This window comes from Prunus dulcis, chromosome 4 (genome assembly GCF_902201215.1).
Source record: "Prunus dulcis chromosome 4, ALMONDv2, whole genome shotgun sequence".
NCBI classification, from domain to species: domain Eukaryota; kingdom Viridiplantae; phylum Streptophyta; class Magnoliopsida; order Rosales; family Rosaceae; genus Prunus; species Prunus dulcis.
In genome coordinates, this window is record NC_047653.1 from 8,832,247 (window position 1) to 8,859,055 (window position 26,809).

General features: G+C 39.3%; 6 protein-coding genes and 2 pseudogenes across 7 annotated transcripts; 4 read left to right on the plus strand and 4 right to left on the minus strand.

The window, feature by feature from the left end:
* The first annotated feature begins 624 nt into the window (after nt 1-624).
* On the plus strand, nt 625-1,887 carry LOC117626290 (probable glutathione S-transferase). The gene is made up of 2 exons (XM_034357963.1): nt 625-999; nt 1,462-1,887. Exons 1-2 carry the CDS (start codon nt 682-684, stop codon nt 1,792-1,794), a joined length of 651 nt encoding a protein of 216 aa, XP_034213854.1. The 5' UTR covers nt 625-681; the 3' UTR covers nt 1,795-1,887.
* A 233-nt stretch (nt 1,888-2,120) lies between these two features.
* Nucleotides 2,121-3,794, minus strand: LOC117625272 (probable glutathione S-transferase). The gene is made up of 2 exons (XM_034356861.1): nt 3,717-3,794; nt 2,121-2,456 (listed from the first exon to the last, which is right to left on the minus strand). The coding sequence occupies exons 1-2, from the start codon at nt 3,792-3,794 to the stop codon at nt 2,121-2,123; spliced, it is 414 nt and encodes a 137-aa protein (XP_034212752.1).
* Nucleotides 3,795-3,838: 44 nt separating this feature from the next.
* Nucleotides 3,839-5,301, plus strand: LOC117626293 (annotated as a pseudogene).
* Nucleotides 5,302-5,495: 194 nt separating this feature from the next.
* LOC117626286 lies at nt 5,496-6,307 on the minus strand (annotated as a pseudogene).
* Nucleotides 6,308-13,827: 7,520 nt separating this feature from the next.
* LOC117626291 (probable glutathione S-transferase parC) lies at nt 13,828-15,321 on the plus strand. Its single transcript, XM_034357964.1, has 2 exons — nt 13,828-14,232; nt 14,757-15,321. The coding sequence occupies exons 1-2, from the start codon at nt 13,918-13,920 to the stop codon at nt 15,081-15,083; spliced, it is 642 nt and encodes a 213-aa protein (XP_034213855.1). The 5' UTR covers nt 13,828-13,917; the 3' UTR covers nt 15,084-15,321.
* On the minus strand, nt 15,300-16,874 carry LOC117626284 (probable glutathione S-transferase). 2 transcript variants are annotated; one of them, XM_034357959.1, is made up of 3 exons: nt 16,690-16,868; nt 16,551-16,608; nt 15,300-15,891 (listed from the first exon to the last, which is right to left on the minus strand). In XM_034357959.1, exons 1-3 carry the CDS (start codon nt 16,866-16,868, stop codon nt 15,547-15,549), a joined length of 582 nt encoding a protein of 193 aa, XP_034213850.1. In that variant the 3' UTR covers nt 15,300-15,546. The 2 variants fall into 2 exon arrangements, with proteins under 2 accessions (XP_034213850.1, XP_034213849.1); XM_034357958.1 differs by having other exon boundaries at nt 16,551-16,874.
* Nucleotides 16,875-19,082: 2,208 nt separating this feature from the next.
* LOC117626292 (probable glutathione S-transferase parC) lies at nt 19,083-20,581 on the plus strand. The gene is made up of 2 exons (XM_034357965.1): nt 19,083-19,492; nt 20,017-20,581. Exons 1-2 carry the CDS (start codon nt 19,178-19,180, stop codon nt 20,341-20,343), a joined length of 642 nt encoding a protein of 213 aa, XP_034213856.1. The 5' UTR covers nt 19,083-19,177; the 3' UTR covers nt 20,344-20,581.
* Nucleotides 20,582-22,909: 2,328 nt separating this feature from the next.
* On the minus strand, nt 22,910-24,221 carry LOC117626288 (probable glutathione S-transferase). Its single transcript, XM_034357961.1, has 2 exons — nt 23,716-24,221; nt 22,910-23,503 (listed from the first exon to the last, which is right to left on the minus strand). The coding sequence occupies exons 1-2, from the start codon at nt 24,028-24,030 to the stop codon at nt 23,159-23,161; spliced, it is 660 nt and encodes a 219-aa protein (XP_034213852.1). The 5' UTR covers nt 24,031-24,221; the 3' UTR covers nt 22,910-23,158.
* Between the last annotated feature and the right edge of the window lie 2,588 nt (nt 24,222-26,809).

Sequence of the window (26,809 nt, forward strand, 5' to 3'; positions counted from 1 at the left end):
AATTAGGAGCTGCTTGCCAACCGGGGTCTGGAAAAGGGCCTTACTTGCAGACGAGTGTGAAAAATCTTCATGAATCTTTTGTAATGTGTGTGAAAAACCCTCTTGTTTTATTGTTTAGACTATTACTTGTTAAAATAAATAAATAGGAGCTACTTTAAACACTCGAACCCCAAAAAGAAAAACTCCCACTGGATAGAAGCCAGGTGATCAGCACCATAATCACTTTCTCTGGCAAATCGTGCAGCTCCAATCTTGAAGATATTTATCTTTCAATATAAAACTTTTATGACAAGTGGATCCTCAAGACTTCGGCTTTACCATTGATAAAACTTATTTATTAGAAGCTTTAAATTATGACTAGTACTTAGTGCTGTAGCATCAACTTTTTAAAGATCACCTAAAATGCTAGCCCACAATCACATATGACGAAAGCAGTGACAACTACTGGCACTATTGATCAAGTTTACAAATGTCAACACTACATGCCAAAGCACACGCAGACACCTCATAGTTAAAATCCAAAACGATGTCGCATCATCCTTTTGTATTATATAAACGTTACACTTAAATTGCAGTCTTAGCGGTAGAAGTCAGTGCTGCATGCCTTTCTTGCTTGATGAGTCTTTGAGTTTAGCAACAAGCTAAGCTGCTACAAGAAGAGGAAGTTTGTGTGTGTCGGAAATGGCGGATGATGAGGTTGTTGTTTTGGGATTCTGGCCAAGCATGTATGGGACGAGGGCAACGATAGCTCTGGACGAGAAGGGTGTCAAGTATGAGTACAGAGAGGAGGACTTGAGGAACAAGAGCTCACTGCTTCTGCAGATGAACCCGGTTCACAAGAAGATCCCGGTTCTCATCCACAACGGTAAACCGGTCTCTGAGTCACTCATCATTGTGCAATACATTGATGAGGTTTGGGAGGGTAAAGCTCCTTTGCTTCCCTCTGATCCTTACCAGAGAGCTCGGGCCAGGGTCTGGGCTGATTTCATTGATAAGAAGGTAATTAATGAACTTGTTTTCTGTATAATTTTCTATTTTCCCTTCTCCTTTTAAGTTGGTATCATATGTATATATTGTTTGCAATTTAATTTAATTTTATATGTGATTTGGATTTGCATGGATTTTTACCATCTTGGATATTTGTTATGTGTTTTAATATGTCACTCTCTTTTTGTGATCATACTGAAAAAAGAAAAAAAATGGACATATTTGAAATTGGTATGTTTTCACAAATCCAAATTGAAAGAAATTCAGAGCATTTTTTTTTTTAAGGGGAAGCAGATCAATTTTGAGGTTAAGCCATTTTTGAAACAGGTTAATATGCAACATATTGCTGTCTGAGACAATGAAGAACAACACCAATTTATTTTTGTATATTCCTCTTGTTTTCTTTTGGTGGAATTTTTTTATAAAAAGTGAAAACACTGAATAGTCTACAATTTTTCTTTCGGAAAATTGTAGGTACCTGATGCTAGGAAGAAACTATGGAGCACAAAAGGAGAAGAACTTGAGGAAGCCAAGAAGGAATTCATCGACATCCTTAAGCAGTTGGAAGGAGAGCTTGGAGACAAGCCTTACTTTGGGGGTGAGAGCTTTGGGTTCTTGGACATTGCTCTCATCACATCCTACAACTGGTTTTATGCATTTGAGACCCTTGGAAACTTCAGCACAGAGGCAGAGTGCCCCAAGCTGATTGAATGGGCCAAGAGGTGCATGCAGCGGGAGAGCGTTTCGAAATCTCTTGCCGACCCTAAAAAGGTGTATGAGTTTCTTCTTGGCTGGATAACTGGATAGAATAGGCTGCTAGCCAGTCCTGCAATCAAATGTTATGTTGTTGTTCTCTTCTGGTTCATTTTCCTCTCAACTTTGTTTTTCCAGTGAGAGATCCCTTGGTTCTGTGAGTGTCTAAATTATGTTTTTTGGTTGATTGTTGATACTTGAATGGCTTAAACTTCTTTGCTGTAACAAGTTCACAACAATTTGATAATTTCACTGCAAAACCAAACAAAAGGAGAGCATATGACAAGATCAGGCACAACAAAGTTGCCCTCTTTTATTGCAAATATAAAGAACCCAAAACTTGAAACACAGAAAAAGTACAAGCTTAAGTGCCCATGCATCTACTGATCAATCCCCTTCGCTTTCATGCGCTGCAGAAACAAGTCATAGATCGCTTTCTGGTCAGCAAGAGACTTGGACACACTCTCCTTCTGCATGCACCTCTTTGCCCATGCATAAAACTTTGGCTGCTCTGCCTCTATACTGAAGTTGCCACATTTCTCATACACATAAAACAAGCTACAGAACGGAATAAGGAACCCGAGGGTTTCACCGCAAAAGTAAGGCTTGTCTCCAAGCTCTCCTTCTAGCAATCCAATGCACTCAAGGAACTCTTTCTTAGCTGCTTCCTGTTCTTCTCCTTTGGTTGTCCATACCACCCTCCCAATCTCATACACCTGCATTTAACATCACCAAAATTGCAGAAAATTTTAGGGTTGATAATAATCTTAGGAGAAAAGAATTTAGACCACCTTTTTTTTGGGTCAAGGACGTTGAACACGCAACACAAACGCTATGGATCAGAAAGTGAATTGAAAATTATACAATTTTTAGTGACTTTTTAGGCATATATAAGATTTGAAGGAGGTATGCGATTGCTTGGTTTTTTTTTTTTTTTTGGGGTTCAAGGTAGGTGATATATATAGCTTCTTGAGCCTGCACAGAGCATATAATAATGTGGGTGACAAGAAAACAACTAGTAGAAGTTGACAAAATTTTGATAATTTGACTACAAGTGCCCTTTTATTCTCATTTCGAAATGTTGAAGAATACAAGTCCCATATTGGAAATTGGACTAAATAAAATACAACATAAAATGAATGGTTTCACTACTAATATCACTGAGGTCTTTGTGATAAAATTCCACACCTATTGGGCTTTGTAGATGGTTAAGTTAGGGACAATATCGGTTTTGCTAGTAGTGGACCACTGGCCTGTCTCTCTGAAATTTAACACAAAAAACTCCAAAACAGAAATAGTTACTCTTCCTGAGGCCCGAGCTAAAATTTAATATTGTGATAGATAGTAAACCAATTTCTTCTAATCTTGCAGTGGCCCATAGCCCATTGACATCAAGTTAAGAAAAATTTAAACAAAAAAACTGACTAAGACCAAAACAGAACTAGCCTATTTACTATGTCCTTAATATTTTCTTGACAAGTTGATTAGTGGAATATATCCCAAACGGAAATAGTCATATACAAATAGACCTCTTGACTTGACCCATCAAAGATATGGTCTCAAAATATGGTAGAAGATATATTTGAACAGAGGAAGCTATCATGCATAAAAATTCCACATGTAATGCAAAATCAAAAGCAAGAAGTAGTTGGAAAGCTTTGGTTGGAATTGGAAAACACAACACTTTGAGGACTTCCACCTCACTGTAACATGGCAAAAGGTGAGGACAAACACTATTCATATAGTGACTGTTCTAGCAATTTTTTTGATAAATTCAAATCTATTGTCATGGCAACCATTATTTATATGAGATATGAGGAAATGAATTTATATGGATTTTAGTGTGGAAAGTAAAGAACATGACTAGGTATTTATAAAAGAAAAAATCTAAATTAATTTTTTAATATTTATTTTTGTGGTATTTAAATTGACCGTTGACGCCACACTGATGCCACGCTAACATCAGCAAATCTCACCTTCGGGCTTGCTCTTGAGCAAAACGACATACAGCTTGCCCCGTGACACGCCCACCCAAATTCGGCCGCCCACGACATTTTTTCAACACATGCAAACAAATCAAACAAATCAAACACATTTATATATTTGCTATCAGTCAAGCTAGACAGAGCTTGAAGAAGAAGAAGAAGCTTGTTTTGCGTATCAGTCGACAATGGGGGATGAGGTTGTTCTTTTGGACTTTTGGGCAAGCATGTTTGCGATGAGGGTGAGAGTGGCGCTGGCTGAGAAGGGTGTCAAGTATGAGAACAGAGAGGAGGACTTGTGGAACACGAGTTCATTGCTTCTGCAGATGAGAAGATCCCGGTTCTCATCCACAACGGGAAACCGGTCTGTGAGTCTCTGATCATTGCGCAGTATGTTGATGAGGTTTGGAGAGACAAAGCTCCTCTGCTTCCCTCTGATCCTTACCAGAGAGCTCGGTCAAGGTTCTGGGCTGATTTCATTGACAAGAAGTTAATTAGCTTGTCTAAGTTGTCTCTTGCCTTTTTTTCTATATATAAAGCTGCTATATATACTGATTGCAATTCAACTCCAGAAAAATTATAGAAAATTTTGAAAACTTGAAGTTTTCCCAGGTTAAAATTTACTTATATTAGACCAAATTGAAAGGATTTACATAAATGAGAAACTGTTTTGTCATGGGTTTTTCAATGGGTCACTCTGTTCCACAGCAGACCTTGAAACTATGGTATGCTCAATTACAACATGATCTTGCTTGCTATCTGGGAAGATTGTATAAAAAAAATAAAACAAGTCCACTTTTTAAAAATATCTTATTAATTCTGTGTGTCTGGATAAATGAGTGGAATTTTTTTGAAAATAGAAACTGATTAGTGTTAGAGGAGCAACAAGCCTACAACCTTGGCAAAAACAGAGTTTTAATTTCAAGTTTTGGAATGGGGACTAGAAAAAACAGTTTAATGCAATTGAATAATTTCTAGGAGTTCATTTTGATGTAATGTTTGCAAAAATTGCAGCTATACGTTGCTTCGAGGAAAGTATGGGGCACAAAAGGAGAGGAACAAGAGGCAGGCAAGAAGGAATTCATTGAAGCCCTTAAGCAGTTGGAAGGAGAGCTTGGAGACAGGCCTTATTTTGAGGGTGAGAGCTTTGGGTTCTTGGACATTGCTCTTATCCCATTCTACAGCTGGTTCTATGCATATGAGACTTTTGGAAACTTCAGCACAGAGGCAGAGTGCCCCAAGCTGATTGAATGGGCCAAGAGGTGCATGCAGCAGGAGAGCGTGTCGAAATCTCTTGCAGACCCTAAAAAGGTGTATGAGTCTCTTGTTAATTGGGTATAGAACAGGCTGCTAGCCAGCCGCAGACTCTATCAACATGGTCACCATGTTAGCAAATCCTGCAATCATATGTTAGGCTGTTCTTCTGGATCTTTTTTCTTTCAGCTTTGTTTTTCCAGTCAATAATGATATTTGCCGTCGACAATAGTAATGCAGACACTTTGATGTGTTTGCCTATTGTTATGAATAAAGTGTTCATATGCAGAAAGGGTGTTTCTGAGTTGCATTTTTTTGGCTGCTTGTTGAGCTTTGTCATAACAAGTTCACAACAATTTGATAATTTGACTACAAAACGTATATGACCAGAGGCACAACAAAGTGCCTCACAAAGTAGAGGGGGCTTGGCCAAGTGCCCTTATATTCTAATTTCAAAACAACCCAAAACAGAGGTTAGAAACTTCAAACACAGAACAAGTAGCCAATGCTTTTTCCCATCTACTCCATTCCAAGTTTACTCCGAAGGCGCAGGGCGAATTCGTAGACCCTTTTCTGGTCAGGAAGAGACTCGGACACACTCTCCTTCTGCATGCACCTCTTTGCCCATGCAATAATCTTTGGGTGCTTTGCCTCCACACTGAAGTTTCCAAATTTCTCGCCTACTTAACCACCTATAGGTAGGAATAAGTGCCACGTCCACGAATCCGAGATTCTCACGCCCAAGGTCAGGCTTGTCTCCAAGCTCTTCTTCTAACAACCTTGTGCACTCAAGGAATTCCCTCTTTGCTGCTTCCTGTTCTTCTCCTTTGGTTCTCCATGTCCTCTTTCTATTCTCATATACCTGCATTTTGATTGGAGTGGATTTTTACACAAGCATTGATCCTATTTCCATTTAATTATCATTCTAATAATCTACATCCTCAGTAATAGTTCCATGTATCACAAAAATCTTAAAGTTCTAACATATTCCAAACACAAATTAGTAATATTACCTTCTTGTCAACGAAGTCAGCCCAGAACATGGCTTGGGCTCTAAGGTAAGGATCAGAGAGCAAAAGAGGAGCCTTATCCTTCCAAGCCTCGTCGATGTACTGAACCGCAATGAGAGACTTGGAGACCGGTTTGCCATTGTGAATGAGAACCGGGATCTTCTTGTGAACCGGGTTCATCTGCAGCAAGAGTGAGCTCTTGTTGGTCAAGTAGTCCTCTTCCCTGGACTCGTACTGAATACCCTTCTCAGCCAGAGCGATTCTCACCCTCATCCCATAAGGGCTGGCCCAGTATTTCAACAACACCACCTCATCCGCCATTGACATATTTGAATTGCTTGATACAAAGTTACAGGGGTTACAAATATAATGATTGAAATAGTAAAAGCTTTCTATTCTCCTTGATGACAACAGGGGACCTCTGATCCCATATATATACAAAAATGGTGACTGCAGGATATTATTTCCTCCACAAATTAAAGAGGCCCTAAAGCACTTGCAGAGGCCCATTGACTTCAAATTTAAAAAAAATTTAAAACAAGTTGACCAAGCCCAAAACAGAACTAGCCTATTTATTATGTCCTCAATATTTTCTATTTTATTAAAGGATAAATTACTCAAATAGTCCTCAAACTTGTATGCGATTTACATTTTGATCTCTCAATTACATTATTAGTCCAAATGGTATATAAACTTTATTTTAATCGCCCATTTGATCCAACCGTCTAATTTTCTGTTAAACATAACCAAATTTTAGGGTAAATACGACTTTTCATAATTAACAAATAAAAATTAGAAAATAATTGAAGAAAAAGAGAAAAAATAATAATGAGACCCAACCCCCCATTCGATTTCTTCTCCCCCATTCCCACAGACCTCTCCATATGGGCATAAATCCCCAAAATCCTCGCAGCAATTTCGGCGTCTTGGAGGTGAGAAATTGACAGTGGCTGTGATTTTGGGAGGTGGGGTTGGCGGGTGATGAGGTGGGGAGGAGGGCGGTGGGTGGTTGTCTCTCAACAACAAAGGGAAATCAAGGGGGAGGGGAAGAGGGTCTGGGTCGTTGTTGAGTTGGGGTTTTGGGTTCGTTGGGAGGGGTCTGTGGAAGATTTTTTTTGTTTTGGAGTGGGAATCGTATTTGGGACTTACATATGAACTTTAATTTGTTTCTGTCATGGACAGACACGGAATGTTATTGGAGATAGAGGACTAGAAGTTCTTGCTCGGAGTTGCAAGAGATTGAGGAGGCTCCGAATTGAGCGAGATGCAGATGAGCAAGGCATGGAGGATGAAGAAGGTGTTGTTTCACAAAGGGGTTTGATAACATTGACACAGGGCCGCCTGGAACTTGAGTACTTGATGAAGAAGGTGGGTCCTTTGTTATTTGGGTTGGTGTTTTGGTGTCTTACGTTATCTGGGCCAATGTTAACGATGACAAAAACGGGTCTTCTACTATCTGGGTCGGTAAATTCGATGAAGAAGACGGGTCCTTTGGTATCTGACATGAAAAATAAGAAGGGTCTTGTGGTTTCTGAGATGGAGGGTTTGATGAACAGGGGTCTTGGGGTATAGAAGAAGAAGGATTTGAGGATTGGGACTCAAGGGTTTGGAGGAGCTGGAGTTTTTGGTTAATGGAGTCTTGGATGGAGGTGAAGTGGGAATTGAGGTTAGACTAGGTGAGATTGAAGGAGGAGAGGACGTTGTAGTGGGCTTGAAGCTCATCGAAGGTGGAAAAATTGGAAATGCAACACTTCTGGAGCATCTGGTTTTAAGTGCAGTTGTTGGAATTCCAGTTCTTGGTACCACTCTGATGGGGAGAGAGAGAGTTTTTATTTCATTTTTCAATATTTATTTATTTTTAACATACGAAATGACCAATTTGCCCTCATATTTAACAGCAACATTGACAGAATGTAACGGTAGGACCAATAGAGCGATTAAAATAGAGTTTATGTACCATTTGGACTAATAATTTAATTGAGGGACCAAAATGTAAATCGCGTACAAGTTTGAGGACCATTTGAATAATTTACCCTTTTATTGAATATAGACAAATTTTTCTTATAATAAGTGAATTAGTAAGACTCTACATAGCAATTTGACAAGTTGATTAGTGGAATATGTCCTAAACGAAAATAGTTGTATACAAATAGACCTCTTGACTTGACCCATCAAACATATGGCCTAAAATATGGTAGAAGATATACTTGAATAGAAGAAGCCTATCATACACAAAAATTCCACACGTAGCACAAGTTGCAAAAGCGAAAGCAAGAAGTAGATGGAAAATTTTGATTGGAATTGGAAAAAACAACACCTTTGTGCCATGACAAAGGACAAATAAGGGCATATATTATTCACGTGAATAGTGACTGTCCTAGCAATTTTTTCTATCATACACAAAAATTCCACTCGTAGAGCGAAAGCAAGAAGTAGGTGGAAAACTTTGATTGGAATTGGAAAACACAACACATTTGTGTTATGACAAAGGGCAAGTAAGGGTAAATACTATTCACATGAATAGTGACTGTCCCATCAATTTTTTCTATCATACACAAAAATTCCACACGTAGTGCAAGTTGCAAAAGCGAAAGTAAGAAGTAGGTGGAAAACTTTGATTGGAATTGGAAAACACAACACCTTTGTGCCATGACAAAGGGCAAGTAAGGGCATATACTATTCACATGAATAGTGACTGTCCTAGCAATTTTTTTATGCATTCCCATCCATTGTTAGATATGATGAGAGGAATTTGTATGGATTTTGGTGTGGGAAGCGAAGAACATGGCTAGATATTTATAGAAAAAAAATTCTGATTTTTTTATTTTATTTTATATTTTTTGGGTATATATCCTAAACGGAAATAGTTGTATACAAATAGAATAGTTGACTTGACCTGTAATAACCCAAAACAAAATATTCAAAAATTAGTATTAATTTATTCTAGGAGAAAGACGATTTTGACCTCACATTATAAAATAGGGAAAAAGTTGACTTTTTGACCGAGAAGGAATTTGGCAATTCCGCTTACGCCGTTACGTAGAGCACGACGAAACGAGTCCGTAGACACACGGAGTAGACTCGAATCGGAGTTGTAACGAAGAAAATACGGTCAAAATACCGTGAAGGGCAAAACGATAATTTGGACAAAGTCAGATTTTTATCCTTCTCTCTCTCTCTCTCTCTCTCTCTCTCTCTCTCTCTCTCTCTCTCTCTCTCTCTCTCCTCAGTTCTCTCTCCTCTCTCTCTCTCTCCTCCCGTCGTGCAACCCGCGCCTCCCCTCCTCCCTTCCAGCCGTTCCAGCCACCACCACAGGCCGTCCCGATCGTCGGCGTTGGTACCATCGGAACCGCCTCGGCCCCGCCGTCCTTTCCCGACCCGTCTCCGCCCTTGGGCCGCCCGGAACTGGCCGAAAAATCGAGATTTCCGATCGGTTTTCACCCGAATTTCAGACCATTCGTTCTCCTTCGTTTCTCAACCAAATCGTTCGAGTAAGGTATGGATTCTCACCTATTTTTCATGCTCTAGCTGATGGTTGGATAGGTTTTGATCAATTTTAACCGTAGATCATTCGATTTTCGAATTGAAAATTGGCCGAAATTCGACCTCCGTGATCGGCCGTTTTCGGACACTTTTTGGGGTATGTCCAAGAACAAAAGTGTAAGATCCCACATCAACCAACGGAGAGGGGGTGATGTGCCTTATATGTGCACACCCGCATCCATCTAGCAAGAGGCCTTTTGGGAGCTCATTGGCTTCGGAGTCGTAGGAACTCCGAAGTTAAGCGAGTTGGGGGCCAGAGCAATCCCAGGATGGGTGACCCACTGGGAAGTTGCTCGTGAGCTCCCAGAAACAAAACCGTGAGGGCAGAGAGGAGGAGCCCAAAGCGGACAATATCGTGCTACGGCGGAGTTGATCCCGGGATGTGACAATTTGGTATCAGAGCCACTCTGCCGTGTGGTGCGAGTGTGCCGACGAGGACGTCGGGCCCTTAAGGGGGGTAGATTGTAAGATCCCATATCAACCAACTGAGAGGGGGTGATGTGCCTTATATGTGCACACCCGCATCCATCTAGCACGATGCCTTTTGGGAGCTCATTGGCTTCGGAGTCGTAGGAACTCCGAAGTTCAGCGAGTTGGGGGCCAGAGCAATCCCAGGATGGGTGACCCACTGGGAAGTTGCTCGTAACCTCCCAGAAACAAAACCGTGAGGGCAGAGAGGAGGAGCCCAAAACGGACAATATCGTGCTACGGCGGAGTTGATCCCAGGATGTGACAAAAAGTGACTACAAATGGGGTGTTTTACCTAGGATAGGAGTTTAGAGTCTTGGTTTTGAGTTTTTCCGGCGAGCCGTTATCGCTTTGGACACCCAAACTACCGGAGCGTGCGGCGGCTCGTGGGTGAGGGTAGTGTAGTGACTCTATGTAGTTTTTCGATCCTCGTGTCGTCACGAGCACGTAGGATTTCGCGGATCTCGATTTGGAGTCCGTTTGAGCCCCGAACGGATTTTTCATATTGTGCGATTCCCGGGTGCAGTGTCGTCGAGCTGTTGGATCGCACTCAATTTCAGATATGTCGTTCTACGTGATTTCAGGATCGTGTAGGATCCAACGGATCGCGAATCGGAGTCCCGGATACTCCGAAATCGAGAACCTTGGGGCTAGGGTTTGGATTTTAAGCGATAACGCGATTTTGGCTAATCCGACCGTCCATTTCGGACCAAACCCGCACAGCATGGGTCTTTCTCTGTGAGGAACCTCTAGAGAATCCCAGATCGGCCATCGGAGATTGTGGACCCCACGGGGTTCCGGATCGGCCGGTCTGACAGTTTATCGTTTAGTAAAGCGTCAGGTCTTTTAAGGCCGTTCTAATTGTCTGAAAAGCTAAAGGTGGCATAGGATTGACTTGAATATGAGAGCACGCAATTCTAGGAGCCGGGGGTCAGGGTGTTTAATTTAATATTTTTATTGAGCAGTTTTATTAATTTAATCTTCTTGGTTAATCAGGCACCAGGGGCCAGACTGAACCACAGGAGGGACCTTCAAGAGGTCCAGCTGGCTCGGACCAGAAGTGAGTGGACTTTTCGTTTTTAAATGATTTTATAAATGAATTTCATTATTTGATCTTGAATAAGTTTTATGAACTGTTTCTTTCGAGCAAGTTTTGTATTGTTAACTACTTTGATTTACATGCTGCTTAGTTACTGATACCCAAGTGATATAAAAGACAGAGTTTAAGAAGTTGACCAGAGGAAATAGTAGTTTACTTTCAGATTTATTGAAAAGTAACTAGTTAACAGACTTTTCTATGATGTGATATTTTAAACCACCATGTACCCGATTTCGGTGATTATCCTCAGTTGGACCGATGTCTACGGACATCCAGTCTATTTTAGTTTCGTCAGTGCACTTGACATTGCCTCAAGAGTTTCGGGGACGCTCGGAACGTGAGTGCCAGGATTTGCTGCTCGGCTGACTTGGTGTCCACAGACCTGCCAGGATTTGCGGCTCGGCTGACTTTGTGTCCCCGAGACCTGCCAGGATTGCGGATCAGGCTGACTACGGTCCCCTGAATCCTGCCAGAGCGGCTCGAGTCGACTTTGTGTCATCGAGACCTGCCAGCGGATCAGGCTGACTATAGTCCCCTGAATCCTGCCAGTTTGCGGCTCGGATAGACTGTGTGTCGCCGAGACTTGCCAGGGGAATTGACGGATTTACAGGGGTACCCCTAGGTGGTAGTTTTAAAGGAATTTGAGTACTTTTATGCAACTATTGCTTTCAGTCATTTTATACCAGTTTTCTCGATATTCGTGCATGTTTTGCATCTCCTTAGATACGTATACATATATATATATATATATATGTTTAGATGAGTGCCTTATATTTGAATACAATCGAGCTTTGGCTTTACTTATCAGTTTATTTTAACAATGGGGGTTACTATGAGTATAACTTGTTTTAAGAACATTATTTTTGTCCACTCACACTTTCAAATTGTTTTTCGCCCCCAAGCAGTAGAAGTGCACAGGAATCCACCACGGGCCTTCTTCCAGCTCCCGCGCCACCCACCAAACGTAGAATTTTGTTGTAAAGTACTTAAAATCTTGTAAATTATTAGTAAATGCTCTGATATTTAGTTATAGTGGGAAACCTGAACTGTTGGTTGCGTTGTTGACTTATTCTGGTAGTTGGTGTAAAAATATTTGCTTAAGTAACAGGTGAAAATTTTTGGGTTTGGACAAATTACAGGGGAAACTCTGGCGAATTTTCGGCAGGAGTCTAAGGGAAGTTTTAAACGTAATTGCAATAGGAAGGGTAAAAAGATCATTTGTGCCCGACATTCGCCAGGTGTCGGACACGCACAGGATTCGGCTCAAATTCCAAAGTGGAATTGGGATCGGGTCCTGTCATGACCCATAAAAAATATGGTCTCAAAGTATGGTAGAAGATATACACAAAAATTCCACATGTAAAAGCGAAAGCGAAGTAGGCGAAAAACTTTGATTGGAATTGGAAAACACAACACCTTTATGCCATGACAAAGGGTAAGTAAGGACAAGTAAGGGCAAATACTATTCATGTGAATAGTAACTATCCTAGCAATTTTTTGATGCATTCTCATATATTGTCATGGCAACCCAAGGGTAACCACTATTTACATAAAATACGATGAGAGGAATTTGTATGGATTTTAGTCTGTGAAGTGAAGAACATGGCTAAGTATTTATAGAAAAAAAATTTCTTTTATTTTTTTGGTATTTAAATTGATTGCTGACGTCAGCATGACGTCAACTTGCTTAAGCAAGTCTTGCCTTAGGCTTGCTCAGTTTCGTGGGCCCACTTCTTGCTATGGCAATTTTTCCTATGTGGGTGTTGTTTTTGGAGCCTAGTAGAAGGGGAGGGGTGGAAGTGCTCTTAAGCAAAACCACACACAGCATGCCATGTGACGGCCCTTCCCAAATTCAGTCGCCAAGTACATTTTTTTAGCACATGCAAACAAATCAAACACCTTTAGAGCACTTCCAACATTTTGCCCCTTGCCATGGCAATGGGGGGGCTAGGGCAGCTACTATTCAAGTAAATAGTGACTGCCCTTGCAAAAAACAATGTGTGTTTCCAGCAGTTGCTCTTTGCCATGGCAAATATTATTAATTTTTTTGTTTCACAACTTTTTTTAACTAAACAATTAATTTAGATAATATTTTCGGATAAGATTTTTGGGTTCCTATGTGTTAATACTATTTATATCGGATAAGATTTTTAGTTTCAAAATTCATATCGAGTATTAGTTGGTATTTATAGAAAAAAAAAATCAGCAATTTTTGGGTTCTTTTTTTTCATTTTTTTACTGCACAAAAATTGGTTGTCGTTGGATTGGAAGAAAAAATCTTATCAGAGAGCCCAGAGTGCGACACGTGGAAGAGAGCCGTTGGCCGCACTGTAACAGCGCATTCAAATTTTTTTTAACGTTGTTGCATGCGCCAACATTAAAAAAAATTTGAACGCCAGGGCTGACGTCAGTGGAAAACTCGGGCCAACGCTCGGGCAAGCCTTGCCCTCAGACCAGCCCGGTTTGCTGGGTCCCACCTTGCTCCCGGGCCTTGTTTTGATGCTGGAAACAGGGTTTTGGGCCTTTTTTTTAAACGTTGTTGCAGGCGCCAACAATAAAAAAAAATTTGAACGCCAGGGCTGACTTCAGTGGAAAACTCGGGCCAACGCTCGGGCAAGCCTTGCCCTCATACCAGCCCGGTTTGCTGGGTCCCACCTTGCGCCCGGGCCTTGTTTTGTTGCTGGGAACAGGTTTTTGGGCCAACCCCCTCCCCTTGGTCCCTTTGCTGGAAATGCTCTTATATATTTGCTTTCAGTCAAGCTAGACAGAGCTTGAAGAAGAAGAAGAAGAAGAAGAATTTTGTTTTGTGTATCAGTCAACAATGGGGGATGAGGTTGTTCTTTTGGACTTCTGTGCAAGCATGTTTGCGATGAGGGCGAGAGTGGCGCTGGCTGAGAAGGGTGTCAAGTATGAGAACAGAGAGGAGGACTTGAGGAACAAGAGTTCATTGCTTCTGCAGATGAACCCGGTTCACAAGATGATCCCGGTTCTCATCCACAACGGTAAACCGATCTGTGAGTCTCTGATCATTGTGCAGTATGTTGATGAGGTTTGGAGGGACAAAGCTCCTCTGCTTCCCTCTGATCCTTACCAGAGAGCTCGGTCAAGGTTCTGGGCTGACTTCATTGATAAGAAGGTAATTAGCTTGTCTAAGTTGTCTCTTGCCTTTTTTTCTATATATAAAGCTGCTATATATACTGATTGCAATTCAACTCCAGAAAAATTATAGAAAATTTTGAAAACTTGAAGTTTTCCCAGGTTAAAATTTACTTATATTAGACCAAATTGAAAGGATTTACATAAATGAGAAACTGTTTTGTCATGGGTTTTTCAATGGGTCACTCTGTTCCACAGCAGACCTTGAAACTATGGTATGCTCAATTACAACATGATCTTGCTTGCTATCTGGGAAGATTGTATAAAAAAAATAAAACAAGTCCACTTTTTAAAAATATCTTATTAATTCTGTGTGTCTGGATAAATGAGTGGAATTTTTTTGAAAATAGAAACTGATTAGTGTTAGAGGAGCAACAAGCCTACAACCTTGGCAAAAACAGAGTTTTAATTTCAAGTTTTGGAATGGGGACTAGAAAAAACAGTTTAATGCAATTGAATAATTTCTAGGAGTTCATTTTGATGTAATGTTTGCAAAAATTGCAGCTATACGTTGCTTCGAGGAAAGTATGGGGCACAAAAGGAGAGGAACAAGAGGCAGGCAAGAAGGAATTCATTGAAGCCCTTAAGCAGTTGGAAGGAGAGCTTGGAGACAGGCCTTATTTTGAGGGTGAGAGCTTTGGGTTCTTGGACATTGCTCTTATCCCATTCTACAGCTGGTTCTATGCATATGAGACTTTTGGAAACTTCAGCACAGAGGCAGAGTGCCCCAAGCTGATTGAATGGGCCAAGAGGTGCATGCAGCAGGAGAGCGTGTCGAAATCTCTTGCAGACCCTAAAAAGGTGTATGAGTCTCTTGTTAATTGGGTATAGAACAGGCTGCTAGCCAGCCGCAGACTCTATCAACATGGTCACCATGTTAGAAAATCCTGCAATCATATGTTAGGCTGTTCTTCTGGATCGTTTTCCTTTCAGCTTTGTTTTTCCAGTCAATAATGATATTTGCCGTCGACAATAGTAATGCAGACACTTTGATGTGTTTGCCTATTGTTATGAATAAAGTGTTCATATGCAGAAAGGGTGTTTCTGAGTTGCATTTTTTTGGCTGCTTGTTGAGCTTTGTCATAACAAGTTCACAACAATTTGATAATTTGACTACAAAACACATATGACCAGAGACACAACAAAGTGCCTCCACAAAGTAGAGGGGGCTTGGCAACTTGGCCAACTGCCCTTTTATTCTAATTTCAGAACAACCCTAAACAGAGGTTGAAACTTAAAAAACACAGAACAAGTACATGGATGATATCTTATTTATGCCCATGCTTTTTCCCATCTACTCCAATCCAAGTTTACTCCGAAGGCGCAGGGCGAATTCGTAGACCCTTTTCTGGTCAGGAAGAGACTTGGACACACTCTCCTTCTGCATGCACCTCTTTGCCCATGCAATAAACTTTGGGTGCTTTGCCTCCACACTGAAGTTTGCAATTTTCTCGCGCGCATAAAACCAGCTATAGGTAGGAATAAGTGCCACGTCCACGAATCCGAGATTCTCACCCCCAAAGTAAGGCTTGTCTCCAAGCTCTTCTTCTAACAACCTTATGCACTCAAGGAATTCCCTCTTTGCTGCTTCTTGTTCTTCTCCTTTGGTTCTCCATGTCCTCTTTGCACTCTCATATACCTGCGTTTCACACCTCAGGCGAACCATAAAAACTACGTATAATTGGATCAATTATATTTTAGACCTATGTAATCTATATATATATATATATATATATATATATATATATAAAGTAAAAGGCAGAGAATGGTGAAACATTCAAAATACCAGAAAATGCCATTGGTTAATCCAGTATTAAGAATTAAAATTATTAATTAAATAAGGATAATATAGTAAATTCACACTTTTTCATATTAAAAAAATTTAAATTAAAAGAAAATTTAGATACTAAATCCTATTTTTATGAAACACAACTACCCATTAATTATCTTTTTTAATTCTAAAATAAATTTATAAAAAAAAGCCTCGCATGCTCAAAAGCGTGTGCAGAGAGGCTAATTATTTATAATGTCACAGTTATATAACTTGATGTTTTTCGATTAGAGTGGATTTTTACACATATTATCTTTCAATGAACAGTTCAGATTGATTGTGTGGGGCACTCAATCGAGATGTTAACTTACTAACTAATTAGCACTTATTGTAACACTGAAAACACAAGCATTTATCCTATTTCCATTTAATTATCATTCTAATAATTTACATCCTCAGTAATAGTTCCATGTATCACAAAAATCTTTAAGTTCTAACATATTCCAAACACAAATTAGTAATATTACCTTCTTGTCAACGAAGTCAGCCCAGAACATGGCTTGGGCTCTAAGGTAAGGATCAGAGGGCAAAAGCGGAGCCCTATCCTTCCAAACCTGGTCGATGTACTGAACCGCAATGAGAGACTCGGAGACCGGTTTGCCATTGTGAATGAGAACCGGGATCTTCTTGTGAACCGGGTTCATCTGCAGCAAGAGTGAGCTCTTGTTGGTCAAGTAGTCCTCTTCCCTGGACTCGTACTGAATACCCTTCTCTGCCAGAGCGATTCTCACCCTCATCCCATAAGGGCTGGCCCAGTAGTTCAGCAACACCACCTCATCCGCCATTGACATATTTGAATTGCTTGATACAAAGTTACAGGGGTTACAAATATAATGATTGAAATAGTAAAAGATTTTATTCTCCTTGATGACAACTGGGGACCTCTGATCCCATATATATACAAAAATGGTGACTGCAGGATATTATTTCCTCCACAAATTAAAGAGGCCCCAAAGCACTCGCAGAGGCCCATTGACTTCAAATTTTAAAAAAATTTAAAACAAGTTGACTAAGCCCAAAACAGAACTAGCCTATTTATTATGTCCTTAATATTTTCTATTTTATTGAATATAGACAAATTTTTCTTATAATAAGTGAATTAGTAAGACTCTACATAGCAATTTGACAAGTTGATTCGTGGAATATGTCCTAAACGGAAATAGTTGTATACAAATAGACCTCTTGACTTGACCCATCAAACATATGGCCTAAAATATGGTAGAAGATATACTTGAACAGAAGAAGCCTATCATGCACAAAAATTCCACACGTAGCACAAGTTGCAAAAGCGAAAGCAAGAAGTAGATGGAAAACTTCGATTGGAATTGGGAAAAACAACACCTTTGTGCCATGACAAAGGACAAATAAGGGCACATACTATTCACATGAATAGCGACTGTCCTAGCAATTTTTTCTATCATACACAAAAATTCCACACGTAGTGCAAGTTGCAAAAGCGAAAGCAAGAAGTAAGTGGAAAACTTTGATTGGAATTGGAAAACACAACACCTTTGTGCCATGACAAAGGGCAAGTAAGGGCAAATACTATTCACATGAATAGTGACTGTCCTAGCAATTTTTTTATGCATTCCCATCCATTGTTAGATATGATGAGAGGAATTTGTATGGATTTTGGTGTGGGAAGCGAAGAACATGGCTAGATATTTATAGAAAAAAAATTCTGATTTTTTTATTTTATTTTTTATTTTTTTGGTATATATCCTAAACGGAAATAGTTGTATACAAATAGAACAGTTGACTTGACCCATAAAAAATATGGTCTCAAAATATGGTAGAAGATATACACAAAAATTCCACATGTAAAAGCGAAAGCGAAGTAAGGCGGAAAACTTTGACTAGAATTGGAAAACACAACACCTTTATGCCATGACAAAGGGCAAGTAAGGACAAGTAAGGGCAAATACTATTCATGTGAATAGTGACTGTCTAGCAATTTTTTGATGCATTCCCATCTATTGTCATGGCAACCCAAGGGTAACCACTATTTACATAAAATACGAGAGGAATTTGTATGGATTTTGGTCTGTGAAGTGAAGAACATGGCTAGGTATTTATAGAAAAAATTTATTTTATTTTTTTGGTATTTAAATTGATTGCTGACGTCAGCATGACGTCAACTTGCTTAAGCAAGTCTTGCCTTAGGCTTGCTCAGTTTTTTGGGCCCACTTTTTCTATGGCAATTTTTCCTCTGTGGGTGTTGTTTTTGGAGCCTAGTAGAAGGGGAGGGGTGGAAGTGCTCTTAAGCAAAACCACATACAGCATGCCACGTGACTCCCCTTCCCAAATTCAGTCGCCAAGTACATTTTTTTAGCACATGCAAACAAATCAAACACCTTTAGAGCACTTCCAGCATTTTGCCCCTTGTCATGGCAATGGGGGGCCCTTACAAAAAACAATGTGTGTTTCCAGCAGTTGCCCTTTGCCATGGCAAATATTATTCATTTTTTTGTTTTTTTCACAACTTTTTTTTTTACCTAAACAATTAATTTGGATAATATTTTCGGATAAGATTTTTGGGTTCCTACGTGTCAATACTATTTATATCGGATAAGATTTTCAGTTTCAAAATTCATATCGAGTATTAGTTGGTATTTATAGAAAAAAAAAAAATTTCAGCAATTTTTTGGTATTTTTTTAAAAAAAAATTGATTTTTTTTTCATTTTTTTATTGCACAAAAATTGGTTGTCGTTGGATTGGAGGAAAAAATCTTATCGAAAAGCCCAGAGTGCGACACGTGGAAGAGAGCCGTTGGCCGCACTGTAGCGGCGCATTCAAATTTTTTTTAACGTTGTTGCACGCACCAACATTAAAAAAAATTTGAACACCAAGGCTGACGTCAGTGGAAAACTCGGGCCAACGCTTGGGCAAGCCTTGCCCTCATACCAGCCCGGTTTGCTGGGTCCCACCTTGCGCCCGGGCCTTGTTTTGTTACTGGGAACAGGTTTTTGGGCCAACCCCCTCCCCTTGGTCCCTTTGCTGGAAATGCTCTTATATATTTGCTTTCAGTCAAGCTAGACAGAGCTTGAAGAAGAAGAAGAAGAAGAAGAATTTTGTTTTGTGTATCAGTCAACAATGGGGGATGAGGTTGTTCTTTTGGACTTCTGTGCAAGCATGTTTGCGATGAGGGCGAGAGTGGCGCTGGCTGAGAAGGGTGTCAAGTATGAGAACAGAGAGGAGGACTTGAGGAACAAGAGTTCATTGCTTCTGCAGATGAACCCGGTTCACAAGATGATCCCGGTTCTCATCCACAACGGTAAACCGATCTGTGAGTCTCTGATCATTGTGCAGTATGTTGATGAGGTTTGGAGGGACAAAGCTCCTCTGCTTCCCTCTGATCCTTACCAGAGAGCTCGGTCAAGGTTCTGGGCTGACTTCATTGATAAGAAGGTAATTAGCTTGTCTAAGTTGTCTCTTGCCTTTTTTTCTATATATAAAGCTGCTATATATACTGATTGCAATTCAACTCCAGAAAAATTATAGAAAATTTTGAAAACTTGAAATTTTCCCAGGTTAAAATTTACTTATATTAGACCAAATTGAAAGGATTTACATAAATGAGAAACTGTTTTGTCATGGGTTTTTCAATGGGTCACTCTGTTCCACAGCAGACCTTGAAACTATGGTATGCTCAATTACAACATGATCTTGCTTGCTATCTGGGAAGATTGTATAAAAAAAATAAAACAAGTCCACTTTTTAAAAATATCTTATTAATTCTGTGTGTCTGGATAAATGAGTGGAATTTTTTTGAAAATAGAAACTGATTAGTGTTAGAGGAGCAACAAGCCTACAACCTTGGCAAAAACAGAGTTTTAATTTCAAGTTTTGGAATGGGGACTAGAAAAAACAGTTTAATCCAATTGAATAATTTCTAGGAGTTCATTTTGATGTAATGTTTGCAAAAATTGCAGCTATACGTTGCTTCGAGGAAAATATGGGGCACAAAAGGAGAGGAACAAGAGGCAGGCAAGAAGGAATTCATTGAAGGCCTTAAGCAGTTGGAAGGAGAGCTTGGAGACAGGCCTTACTTTGAGGGCGAGAGCTTTGGGTTCTTGGACATTGCTCTTATCCCATTCTACAGCTGGTTCTATGCATATGAGACTTTTGGAAACTTCAGCACAGAGGCAGAGTGCCCCAAGCTGATTGAATGGGCCAAGAGGTGCATGCAGCAGGAGAGCGTGTCGAAATCTCTTGCAGACCCTAAAAAGGTGTATGAGTCTCTTGTTAATTGGGTATAGAACAGGCTGCTAGCCAGCCGCAGACTCTATCAACATGGTCACCATGTTAGAAAATCCTGCAATCATATGTTAGGCTGTTCTTCTGGATCGTTTTCCTTTCAGCTTTGTTTTTCCAGTCAATAATGATATTTGCCGTCGACAATAGTAATGCAGACACTTTGATGTGTTTGCCTATTGTTATGAATAAAGTGTTCATATGCAGAAAGGGTGTTTCTGAGTTGCATTTTTTTGGCTGCTTGTTGAGCTTTGTCATAACAAGTTCACAACAATTTGATAATTTGACTACAAAACACATATGACCAGAGACACAACAAAGTGCCTCCACAAAGTAGAGGGGGCTTGGCAACTTGGCCAACTGCCCTTTTATTCTAATTTCAGAACAACCCTAAACAGAGGTTGAAACCTAAAAAACACAGAACAAGTACATGGATGATATCTTATTTATGCCCATGCTTTTTCCCATCTACTCCATTCCAAGTTTACTCTGAAGGCGCAGGGCGAATTCGTAGACCCTTTTCTGGTCAGGAAGAGACTTGGACACTCTCCTTCTGCATGCACCTCTTTGCCCATGCAATAAACTTTGGGTGCTTTGCCTCCACACTGAAGTTTCCAAATTTCTCGGGCACATAAAACCAGCCATAGGTAGGAATAAGTGCCACTTCCACGAATCCGAGGTTCTCACTCCCAAAGTAAGGCTCGTCTCCAAGCTCTTCTTCTAACAACCTTATGCACTCAAGGAATTCCCTCTTTGCTGCTTCCTGTTCTTCTCCTTTGGTTCTCCATGTCTTCTTTCCACTCTCATATACCTTCATTTCACACCTCAGCGCTGGTCATGAGATTCCAGAGGCCCGAGGCGAACCATAAAAATGGGGCCCTCAACCCTCCATGTATTGACGTTCACACGAAATTTTTTCCGGTTAGTACAGAAAAAATAAAAATAAAAATCATTACATTGGATTCAAAGACTAAAGTTTGGTTTTGGTGTGATGAAGGAAACACAAGAATGAGTCAAGATCTTAGTCAGCAATCTGTTACTTAAGTCTAATCTGTCCAAGTGGCAGGTTTTGTTGGAACAGGTACACGATTAGTTCAGCTAATTCTCTTGTAAATGTAAGCTATAAAAAGTGTAATTCTTACTGTATCATTAATGAGAATTGACTATTAAGATTTTTCTATATGGTGTTGCACGTGCAATGTGTCAAGATTTGAATCAAACTTAAAAGAAATATAATTCTTTGCGACAACAATCTGGATTATCAACATCAAAAGGCAATAGAAGAATTCTCAACAACTTATAAACCATTGGATCAATTATATTTTAGACCTATGTAATTATTTATAATGTCACTGTTATATAACTTGGCTTTTTTCAATTGGAGTGGATTTTTACACATATTATCTTTCAATGAACACCTAAAGAATGGACAGTTCAGATTGTGGGATATATTGTGTGGGGCATCGAATCGAGGTATTAGAATATTAACTTACTAACTAATTAGCGCTTATTGTTGTTGAGAATGTTTGTCTCACTTTGAAAAGTTAAAGGACCTAACCTGGGTTTATAAGGAGTTGAGCTACTCCCCTCATTGCTAATTGGTTTTGGGATGGAACATATTCCATAACATGGCTTGGGCTCTAAGGTAAGGATCAGAGGGCAAAAAAGGAGCCTTATACTTCCAAACCTCGTCAATGTACTGAACCGCAATGAGAGACTCGGAGACCGGTTTGCCATTGTGAACCGGGATCTTCTTGTGAACAGGGTTCATCTGCAGCAGGAGTGAGCTCTTGTTGGTCAACTAGTCCTCTTCCCTGGACTGGCCCTGTAGTCCAACAACACCACCTCATCCGCCATTGACAGATTTGAATTGCTTGATACGAAGATACAGGGGTTACAAATAGTATGATTGAAATACAAGAGCAAAATGATTGAAATAGTAAAAGATTTTATTCTCCTTGATGACAACTGGGGACCTCTGGTCCCATATATACAAAAATGATGACTGTAGGATAAGGACTGAGGACACAACGTGTAACACATTTTTGTTAAATCCTGTTAATACTTAATACTAATTAATTTGCAGTATGTCCATCACCTTGCAACCGAATTGATCCTACTCAATCCTGTTTAGACTAGATAATCTTTCCCCGACCACTTTCTGTAATCTAGAGTAGTTTAAACTGCCACATTCTTACAAAAACTAAATCAAATTCAGTAATTAATTGAAGTACAAGAATTTTTGCTTCACATTTTTGCTTAAACGTTTTACGCATTCTCTTTTTCATAAAACTGATACTAGGAGAGGATGAATTGAAGTGAATGCTCTTAACCGGCTGAACTACAAAGCACAGAGAATCAATAAGCTATTTTCCTCCAAGAACCTAACACGTCACCATGTTAAGGATGTGGAGGCAGTAAGTGAATCAGTCATAGCTTCTTGAGCCTGCACAGGACATATCATAAATGTAGCTCCAGGGATTGGGTGAGGCAGATTGATGGCAATGGCCAAGCAGCTGCATTAGCAGTGTTTGCAGCAAGTGAATAAGAAATTTCTAGAAGCAAACTAGCTCACTGAATAAGAAATTTGATCATGTAAAATTTCCTTACTGCAACAAGAAGTCAACAACAATATGATAATTTGACTACAAAAGCAATTGACAAAGAAACATAAGACCAGAGAAAGGCACGACAAAGTGCCTCATACTGTATAGAGGGCTTGGTCAAGTGCCCTTTTATTCTAATCTTAAAGAAACGAAAACAAGTTCAAACTTGAAAGACAGAACAAGCACATGATCTAACAAACTTGCTTCCTCCCATTTACTCTATTCCAAGCTTTTTCCTCATTTCCAAAACGAAGTCATAGACCTTTTGCTGGTCAGGAATAGACTTGGACACGCTCTCCTTCTCCAGGCACCTCTTAGCCCATGCAATAAACTTTGGGTGCTCTGCCTCCACACTGAAGTTGCCAAACTTCTCATAGACAGACAACCAGGTATAAAAAGGAATGAGCGCCACGTCCACGAATCCGAAAGTCTTACCCCCAAAGTAAGGCTTGTCTCCAAGCTCACCCTCTAGCACACTAATGCACTCAAGGAACTCCTTCTTTGCTGCATCCTGTTCTTCTCCTTTAGTTGTCCACACCTTCCTCCCAATCTCATACATCTGCATTTCACATCACCAGAATTGCAGAAAGCTTAAAGGGTTAATAGGATTGTCAAAATCAAAACCAGATAAACTAATTTCAAACTTTCTTCTGGTTTTGCATTAATCCCATCTTTTCAATTGTTTCAATCCCACGACCCAAAGCAAAAAACAAAAAATTGTTTCACTTCCAACAAATTCCAAATGCAAATCAGTATATTAGAAAAAGTTACCTTCTTGTCAACGTAGTCAGCCCAGAACCTGGCTTGGGCTCGGAGGTGAGGATCAGAAGGCAGCAGAGGAGCCTTATCCTTCCAAACCTCATCAATGTACTGAACCGCAATAAGGGACTCAGAGACCGCTTTGCCATTGTGAATGAGCACCGGGATCTTCTTGTGAACCGGGTTCGACTGGAGCAAGAGTGGGCTCTTGTTCCTCAAGTCCTCGTCTTTGTACTCATACTGAACGCCCTTCTCAGCCAGAGCAATTCTCAGCCTCATCCCAAAAGGGCTGGGCCAGAAATCCAACAAAACCACCTCATCCGCCATTAAAGATTGAAGCTTTTGAATTAGTTGATGAAAAGTTTTTTAGAGGGTTACAAAACTTCAGCTTAGATATGAAGCTGTGGCTGTGGTGTTAAGAGTGAGTCTCAGTCCGAGTATTTATGGACAAAAAATCTAGGCAGAAGAAGTAGTCAAACAACCGGAGATGGAGACTCCTTAGGCATGGCAGGGCAGATAGAGATATTCTATTTCTCTTCCTTTTTATACTTTATATTTATTCTAGATTCTTCCAATCAGATGGCATTATGTCACGGCTGCCGATATCAAAATCTTGAATTTCTTTTTTTATTTTTAATTGATGTTTATATAGTTTTAAAAAATTTAGGTGGAATGCAGATATTTCCACTGTAAACCAAAGTTTTCCCATTATCGTTCTCGCGTCTCACCCGACCCGAGAGAGGGAGGGGAGGGAGTGGGTCAATCAATTAGTATATTCTAAGGAGAACTTTTATTGTAGCATTGTTCTCAAATACTCACTATATTGATATTTTCACTATTGTTGAATATAGTCTTAGAGGTCGTTTGAGAGTGATTTTAGAAAGATCAGAATCACTTATTATGAGAAACACCTTCTACATGCTTCTTTAGATAATCACTTAAAATATGACATAATTATTGTCGATATTGTCGATTGCTATAGTTTTGAGTCATTTAAATTTTCATCAAATGGTGAATGGAAATACCCTCACTCATAATATATACCTAATCAATTTTAGATAGACCAACTCGAACACATAACACAAAAGCTAGAGACACCAAAAATAGATTAAAACATACTAACAAATAATTTGTTAAATAGTTCTCAGACTTTCAGTATTAAAAGTTTAGTTTATTTCATTTTATTTCATTTTATTTTATTTAAACAAATTTACGTCCTAAAGAGGTCTTGGTAGTTAAAATTTAAGGCCTCTTAGCTCAATAATATCGTCTTAACCTAACATAAATAAAGTATCAATATTCTCTCAGTACTGTTGATATTGTCAATTAGCTACACTAATAGTCATGTTTAAGAGCTTTAAAAAAATAAATATATCATATGCTGCTGCATCAAAGTGTTGGAGATATAGAGAGAAGATTAACTTATGGTTTAGGTGGGTTTAAAGAGGAGGGTGAATAGAGAGTAAGATACTTTTCTAATAAGTTATTTTAGTCATTTTATATAAGAGTAAACTTTGTCATTAAAATTTTCGATTAAATGGAATAGCATCGCTCAAAATATATACATAATCAATTTTAAACAGACGAAATTGAACATGGAACACGAAAGCTCAAGACAAGAAAAATAGATTAAAACATACTTTTTTTAATTGCCTTTTAGGCAGAAATGATGCATGAATTCTAGAGTTGTTGAATTTAGTCAACAAATCTATTTAACAAATAATGTGTTCGAAGGCAATACTTGAATTGAATGGTTTAAATAAGACCGGGGCCAAATAAACCAAAATTTTAAAGCAGTCAACGACAGAAATGGACAAAAATTATATTTTTCTTTCTTTTTGTATGTATTCCAGATTCTTCCAATCAGATAGCATGATGTCACTGCTTTCGATATCAAATTTTGAATTTCTTTTTCCTTTTTCTAAGGTTCGAGACCAGGAAAATAAATTAAATGTATACCTTTTAGACTTAAACATTTATGAAACAAATATTTTTGAGAGAAATCCAAAATAGAAAAATGAAAGAAACCAGAGAGACAGAGAGAACGAGAAAAAAAAACAGGTATTTGAGGGATGTGGGCCGATGACTCGTTAGGAACGGGCCAAATGGCCGGTACTTGAGCTCAGCACATTGGCAGGCTTCGGTCGGGGGCTAGACCAAAACCCAAAGGCATACATCTTCATCGAAAAGAACTGTGCTAAAGATTCCGAGCCTTTGCATTTAGAGTTTACGCTTTTTTTCATCTCTCGCTTAATTTTAGCCATTGTAATAATCTAACGACCTATAACATGACACGTCAACTACTATCAGTTTAGGTTTACTTTTAACACTCTAAAACTCCAATTTTACATTTCCAATAAAATTAAAAAAATGGAAAACTTGGAACTTAAAAATGAAATTTTTTATAAAAAAATGAAGAAAAAAAAAGGGGGAAACCAAACCCAGCACAAACTTCCCCATGGATGATCCACTTCCCCGCCCTCCTCCCACCACTGCATTGGTCACTGGTGGCCTTTTATTCTCTATCAACACATCTCTGTAGAAACCATACCCAAAAAATTCTCACTGTAGAACAACCCAATTGACATACCCAAAAACACATAATATAACCAAATTGACACCCAACTCAGAAAGGAATTAAAATCTAGAAATTGACTAGAAAAAGTTTCCAAGGATCCAATTCATTAGCCAATTCATGAAGAAATCAAAACCCCAAATCAGAATATTGAAGCTAAAGTATACGCTAGATTCCCATAGAAAACCTAAATCAAAAGCTACCTCATGGATTAATGAGATCAAACAAAGCCACCATAACCAAATAACAATCCAATGGTAATAGGCTAGTTTTTCACAATACCCACAACTTCTCTCTCTTTTTGAGGTTCTCCCGAGTGTAGAGCTCTCAAGCTTTAAGTGGCTAAAATTCATTTCATGAAGGCCAAATTTGACTTTTGGTCCCTATAGTTTGGCACTTCAATTACTTTTTACCCTGTAGTTTCAATTTCGTCAATTTTGCTATTGTAGTTTCGTATTTGTAGCAATTCAAGGACATGTTAGTATTTTTGTCAATTTCTTTAACAATGCAAGGGGCAATTTCGTCAACCCA

Bases quoted from the DNA above. Each gene is read 5' to 3' on its own strand.
- LOC117626288 (XM_034357961.1), bottom strand. From the start codon at position 24,030: ATGGCGGATGAGGTGGTTTTGTTGGATTTCTGGCCCAGCCCTTTTGGG. The intron at 23,504-23,715 runs GTAACTTTTTCT...TGTGAAATGCAG, and splicing joins CTGACTACGTTGACAAGAAG to ATGTATGAGATTGGGAGGAA.
- LOC117625272 (XM_034356861.1), bottom strand. From the start codon at position 3,794: ATGTCGTGGGCGGCCGAATTTGGGTGGGCGTGTCACGGGGCAAGCTGT. The intron at 2,457-3,716 runs GTGAGATTTGCT...TGTTAAATGCAG, and splicing joins GCTCAAGAGCAAGCCCGAAG to GTGTATGAGATTGGGAGGGT.
- LOC117626292 (XM_034357965.1), top strand. From the start codon at position 19,178: ATGGGGGATGAGGTTGTTCTTTTGGACTTCTGTGCAAGCATGTTTGCG. The intron at 19,493-20,016 runs GTAATTAGCTTG...CAAAAATTGCAG, and splicing joins CTGACTTCATTGATAAGAAG to CTATACGTTGCTTCGAGGAA.
- LOC117626291 (XM_034357964.1), top strand. From the start codon at position 13,918: ATGGGGGATGAGGTTGTTCTTTTGGACTTCTGTGCAAGCATGTTTGCG. The intron at 14,233-14,756 runs GTAATTAGCTTG...CAAAAATTGCAG, and splicing joins CTGACTTCATTGATAAGAAG to CTATACGTTGCTTCGAGGAA.
- LOC117626290 (XM_034357963.1), top strand. From the start codon at position 682: ATGGCGGATGATGAGGTTGTTGTTTTGGGATTCTGGCCAAGCATGTAT. The intron at 1,000-1,461 runs GTAATTAATGAA...GGAAAATTGTAG, and splicing joins CTGATTTCATTGATAAGAAG to GTACCTGATGCTAGGAAGAA.
- LOC117626284 (XM_034357958.1), bottom strand. From the start codon at position 16,874: ATGTCAATGGCGGATGAGGTGGTGTTGCTGAACTACTGGGCCAGCCCT. The intron at 15,892-16,550 runs GTAATATTACTA...TGTGAAACGCAG, and splicing joins CTGACTTCGTTGACAAGAAG to GTATATGAGAGTGCAAAGAG.